Source organism: Rhinopithecus bieti, unplaced genomic scaffold (assembly GCF_001698545.2).
Source record: "Rhinopithecus bieti isolate Rb0 unplaced genomic scaffold, ASM169854v2 scaffold_20175, whole genome shotgun sequence".
In the NCBI taxonomy this organism is placed as follows: Eukaryota; Metazoa; Chordata; class Mammalia; order Primates; family Cercopithecidae; genus Rhinopithecus; species Rhinopithecus bieti.
In genome coordinates, this window is record NW_016809984.1 from 2,165,057 (window position 1) to 2,171,653 (window position 6,597).

At 40.8% G+C, this 6,597-nt stretch overlaps 1 gene segment (V, D, J or C); it reads left to right on the plus strand.

Moving 5' to 3' along the window:
* The first annotated feature begins 2,463 nt into the window (after positions 1–2,463).
* Positions 2,464–3,426, plus strand: LOC108541498 (T-cell receptor beta chain V region CTL-L17-like). The segment is given in 2 exon segments: positions 2,464–2,569; positions 3,008–3,426. Coding segments are annotated over 2 exon segments (468 nt in total).
* The last annotated feature ends 3,171 nt before the right edge of the window (positions 3,427–6,597 follow it).

Genomic DNA, 6,597 nt, shown 5'->3' on the forward strand with positions numbered 1-6,597 from the left:
CTGTGAAGACCTTCGAACAGGATTAAAATCCAGTAGGCAGAGGTCTCTGATTCTTTGTCAGCTACAGAGGAAGATGTGCTATGATGGACACCTAGCGGGTCTTCCCATCCCCATTCCCATCCCTATCCCAGATCCACACCTAGAGGCAGGTCAGGCAGCACAATTCAGAGAACCACCAGAAAACCTGTGAGAATAGGAATCTACTTTGAATCCAGCTTCTCTCAGCTCTGTACCCCTTGCTGTGTAGGAGTCAGTGCAGGAGAAAACTGACTGGGTGGGAAGAAAACGGACCTTGAACCACGCCAGGGGAGACCTGTGAACTGGGACATGAGCAGCAACAGCACCATCACAGACACACACTTGCCAGGCACAGGTTCATGACAGATCCTGGCCTCTTATAGCACCAGAGCTCCAAACGCCCTCTACCTGCTCAGTCTCCCATGGGATCCAGGCTCTTCTCCTGGGTGCTGGACATGCCTTCGTTTCTCAAAACTAAGTGTGTACTGGATGCACCTGGGGGAATCTCAGCTGTAAGTATGCCAAGCCTTGCCAGAGGAACCTGTATCTTGAAAACCTATGGGGTCTGTGTTAAAATCTGTGTTAAAAACAACAATTTCCCTTTCAGAGCATGAGGGGATTCCATGTTCCTCTGCTCAATTGCGCTTTGTCTCCTGGAAGCAGGTGGCTCTAGAAAACTTTTTGGGAAATCCCTGTCCCTGCAACTGCTGTGCCTCAGTTCCAAACATTCCCTATACAGCCTCATAGGTCCTAGCTCCAGGTTCTATCTCCATTCATGATCCTGTGCTCACACAGACCTCTTGAAAGCAGGTGACGGGGATGGAGCAGTAACAGGTGTGAATACATGCTACTTTTGGCATCTTCTATGGGAAGCAATGTCAGCTGGAAATGCACCAGCATGAATTTTATACTATTGTGATGTAGCACTTCTGAGATTGAAGGTACAATGACATTTTCCAAGCTGGTCAACCAAACATCTCACTCCATAAGCTGGACACATGTCCCCTAGGGGTGTGGGATTCTGTGGGTCTCTTTTTGCCAGCAGCAAAGACCTAGCTCAGCCATCTCCTCTGCTTTGCTTCAAACTTCTCCTCCTCTTTGCAGGATCTTGTCAAATCTGGGTCTAACTTGCCTGCAGTGAGAGGAATTGTGACTACTGTCCCTCACATGAAAGAGGGTGCCCATGGAGTTTTGAGAGTTGAGTTAGGAATGAAAATGAGAAATTAATTGCTCATAATACAGACTGTTAGGAACCCCAAGGATTAATTCAACTCCCTATTTTTTAATTGTACTACTCCCATCAGAATGTCAAGGGTAAAACAGTTCTGATTCTTTCTAGAGGCTGTGGAACATTTATTTATTTCAGAGGTGACTTAGAAACACAGGAGGTGTTGTGATAAGTAGCAGAGACAAAAAAGAAACAGTATTGAGATTAATAAATTCACATGGGGAATTGTTTAATTGTTCTTCTTTTTTTTTGTTTGTTTGCTTGTTTGTTTGTTTTTTTGAGACACAGTCTCGCTCTGTCGCTCAGACTGGAATGTAGTGGCATGATTTTGGCTCACTGCAACCTCTGCCTCCTGGGTTCAGGCAATTCTTCTGCCTCAGCCTCCCAAGTAGCTGGGACTACAGGCGCCCACCACCATGCCTGGCTAATTTTTGTATTTTTAGTAGAGACAGGGTTTCACCATATTGGCCAGGCTGGTCTTGAACTCCTGACCTTGTGATCCACCTGCCTCGGCCTCCCAAAGTGCTGGGATCACAGGCGTGAGCCACCGTGCCCGGTCAATTGTTCTTTTTTTAACCTTTAGAATAAGCTGAAGATCCCAACTTAGCTTGGTGCCTGCCGGAGGCAACATTTCCTCCCTTGCCCCTCTGAGCTGTGAGTTCAAACTCTTTTAGGAAAAAGACGCAGCAATTCTCTCCTTCACTTCCCAAACACCTCCCTCTCCTACCCAGATCACGGATGGGCAGGAAAATGCAGGAACAGAGTCGGAAACAGGAGATTTCCAAGGAAGATTGACAGTCAGCACTGGGATCTTCTGTGTAAAGTGCTGTTGAAGCAGCCAGGTGGCACGTCCAGCCGACAAGGTGAAAGGAATAAGAGAAGTGAGAAGACTTCCCGGAGGTGGAGGGTGGAATGCGGGCAGCAGCACCCTGGAGGGCTGAGTGGGGAAAACAAAACGGACCTAACAGAAGCTGTGTGTGTGGAAACCCACTTCTGACTTATCACTTTTCATGAATTCTATGCTTCACGGTGTTACACCGTTTATAGTTTCTGATGAGTGACAGTAATTATTTTCTTTCTTGCTGGTACATAACAAAGTGGTGCACATCAGAGTTGCTGCCATCTTAGACTTAATTCATCAGTATCAGGTGATCCTGAGGCTCAGTGATGTCACTGTGGGAACTGCTCTGTGGGGACAGGGATGTCCCTCCTCCTCTGCTTCTGCTCACAGTGACCCTGATCTGATAAAGCTCCCATCGTGCCCTGACCCTGTCATGGGCACCGGGCTCCTCTGCTGGGTGGCCCTGTGTGTCCTGTGGGCAGGTGAGTCCTCAGAGCACCAAGCAATCTCATTGTGTCTGTGTGTGTGTGTGTGTAAGTGTGTGTGTGTGTGCGTGCGTGTGTGTGTGCGTAAGTGTGTGTGCGTAAGTGTGTGTGTGTGTGCGCAAGTGTGTGTGTGCGCGCAAGTGTGTGTGCGTGCGTGTGTGTGCGTGCGCAAGTGTGTGTGTGCGCAAGTGTGTGTGCGTGCGCAAGTGTGTGTGTGCGCAAGTGTGTGTGTGTGCGCGCAAGTGTGTGTGTGCGCAAGTGTGTGTGTGCGCAAGTGTGTGTGTGTGCGTGCGCAAGTGTGTGTGTGCGCAAGTGTGTGTGTGTGCGCGCAAGTGTGTGTGTGTGTGTGTGTGCGCAAGTGTGTGTGTGTGCGCAAGTGTGTGTGTGTGATGACTACAGTTGTTTTCCTCCTGTTTCCAACTTCTATCTCCACAGATCACGCAGATGCTGGAGTCTCCCAAGACCCCAGACACAAGATCACAAAGACGGGACAGAATGTAACTTTCAAGTGTGTTCCAGTTTCCGAACACAACTGCCTTTGATGGTACCGACAGACCCTGGGGCAGGGCCCAGAGTTTCTGACTTACTTCCAGAATGAAGCTCAACAAGACAAAGCAGGGCTGCTCAGTGATCGGTTCTCTGCAGAGAGGCCTGAGGGATCCGTCTCCACCCTGATGATCCAGCACACAGAGCAACGGGACTTGGCCATGTATCTCTGTGCCAGCAGCTTAGCCTCAGCATGGCACAGTCGCCTCCTTCCTGTTCACAAACACTCAGGCACTTATTTCTCCTTCCAGCTCTCAGAAGCCCTGAACAAAGGAGCTGCCCTGCTCTTTCCTCAGCAAGGAGAATGAATGCATTTGGAACTTCAGGTATTCTTCTGATACTAGGAGGTCAGAAAATAACCTCTGAAATACAGGAACAGGGAACACTAGGTAGTAATAATTTTGGCTTAAGGATTTCTGGGATTCCTTATATATAATTCAAATTTCCACAATTAGGACATAACAGAGCTTAGTCTCAGGGATAGTGACTAAGTAAATATTCTCTTATAGAACTATGAAGTTTCAGCACATTCACATTAAACTACTGTTACCACGTGTCACCAACTCAGACCTACAATCTGCCAAGGAGTGGGGAAGCCAAAAGCAAACACTGTTAAGGCCATTTACAGCTACCACCCTTGGAAGAAAATTGGAATATTTAGTAAGAGTTTCCATCAAAGTCAATTATTCAGAAATAACTATTACCCACAATAATGCATATTAATTCATGCTTATACATTGCTTTTTTCCTTCTGAAAGTCTTGTAGTCATTCTGTGTTTAATTTCCTTCTTCTCCAGTCTAACTTAAAAAAATTAGAAATGCAAATTGAGATTGGTTTCATAAGATAAACCCCACCTGGAAAGGTGTTAAAAAGACACAATTCAAAGAAGACCTCAATAAAATTATATCGACCACGTAGGATTCTTTGAGGTTTCCAAAGAAGATGTACCAATTTACATTGCCATGAGATGTATATGAGAGTTTTGGATGGATTTTTTTTTCTCTGTCTCTGTAGATTAGTTTTTCCCTCTACTAATAGTTTCTCTTGATAAACAGAAGTTCTTAAGTGACAATCATTCCATGTAACTGAACTGCCAGGAGAAATAGACAAATCCACAATTACAGTCAGATTCCAACAATCACATTTCAGTTAGTGTTTTGTATTTTGGTGTCCACTTTAGGAAATCCTTGCTTACTTCAAAATGATGATGTTTTCTTATATTTCCTTCTAAAATCTTTATATTTTCCACTTTTCACACTTAGACTCACAATCAAACTGGAACTAATTCTTTGCAGGTGATATGAGGAAGAGGTCAAGTTTTATTTTTCCAAATGATTATTCAATTTACCCAATACTATTTGTTAAGTGGTAATAGTTTCGCCATCACCCTGTAAAACCACTTTTGTCATAAGTCAGTCATTACACATGTGTGGCTTTTTTTCTCAGATCTCTATTCTGTTACATTGATCTGTTCTGTCAGTTCTTGCACTGATAATATACTACAGCTTCATCCTCATTCTTAATATCCAGTAGAATAATTTCTCAAGCTTTTTTCCTTTTTATCAAGTGTTCTTGAGCACTCTTGACACTTTTTTTTCATATACATTTTAAAATCAGGTTGCCAAATTATTCAAGAAAAGATAACAACTTCTGGGATTTTGTTTCTGTTTTGTTTTGTTTGTTTCCAACTGACAAGTGCATCACAGAGCAAAGGTAAAATATTAATAGAAATATAAAATATCTACCACCCAAAATATAAAATACAAAATATCTGGCATCAATCAAAAATTACAGACCTGCAAAGAAGCATGAAAAAAGGATCTGTAATGAAGAGAAGGATTAATTAATAGGAACTAACTCAGAAATGACAAATTGGCAGACAAAGAAAGTCAAACAGTTATTGTAACTCTGGTCTGTAAGTTCAAAGTTTTGTAGAGATGAGGAAAGGCGTAATGAGGTCCAAACAAAGCTTCTAGAGATAAAAATTACAATGTCTGTTATGTAAACTACACTGGATGAAGTTAACATTACAGGATAAAATATTAATAAACTTGAAGAAATAACATAAACAATTCTTAATGGAATACAGAGAATAAGAGGAGGTCATCAGTAAACTGAGGGACAACTTTAAGTAGCTTAACATGTAATTAGAGTCCCAAAAGCAAATTTTTAAACTTAAATTTCTTTAAGGGATAATTGGCTATTTACACTGAAATAATCCCAACACAGTGCAGGGATTCTAATATATGCAAAAGTAAATCTATAACAAGACTAGAATAAAGACAGGTGAGGAATAAATGAACACATGTATCATTGGAAGGTTTCCATAATCTGAGTGAAGTCATTTGAGGGTAGACTGTGTTAAAGTAGAGATGCATACTGAAAATCATAGAGCAACCACTCAGATGACAAAACACAGCATTATAGTTAATAAGCCAACACAATACAGAGTTATAAAAATGCTCAAATAATCCATAAAACAACATAAAAGAAAAAAGGAATATAGAAGAGATGGGATCGATAGAAAACAAATAGAAGATGATAGATACAAAAGTAACCACATCAACAATCACATCAAATCTAAATAGTCTAAAAGCACAGATTGTACTATTGAATATTATTAAATAATATCAAAAAACAACTATATGCTGCTTATCAGAATACTATGAAGACTCACAATGTAAAAAAAAAAATAAAAGTATGGAAAAAGATGTACTATGCCAACACCAATTAAAGGAAAGCTAGAGTAGTTATGTTAACATCAAACAAAATAAATTTCAAGCAGAGAATATCATCTGAGATGATGAAAGTCATATCCTAATGACAAAAGTATTGGTCTGTCAAGAGGTCTTAACAATCAAATACTTTGTACCTGAAAATGGATCTTCAAGATATCAAGGCAAAAACAGAACTGCCAGGAGAATTAGACAAATCAACAATTACAATCAGAGATTTCAATACCCCTCTTTTAGTAACTGGTTTAATGAGTTGACAAAAACAAAGACGAGTAAGGATACAGAAGATATGAACTACACCAACAACCAACTTGACTTAATTGACATTTACAGAACACTTCATCCAACAGCAGCAGAATACAGGTTCTCTTGGAGTGCTCACTGACTGTGTGCCAGCATGGACTATGTACTCTGGGCCATAAAACAAGCATCCATGCATTAAAAGTATTCAAGTCAAACCAAGTGTGCTTGCTGGTCACAGTGAAACTTCATTAGAAATCAATAAGAGAAAGATTTCTGGAGAAGTCCTAAATATTTCAAAATTAGATAACAGTTTTCTAAGTAACTCATAAGGCAAAGAATAAATCAAAAGATAAAAGATAATTTACAATTATTTTAATAGTATCTTTTTGGTCATTTTTTTATTCTTTTTGACCAAATACTGGTGAGAATGAAGATAAATGGATAAATGAGCCTTTTTTTTTTTTTTTTTTTTTTTTTTTTTTTTTTTTTTTTTTTTTTTT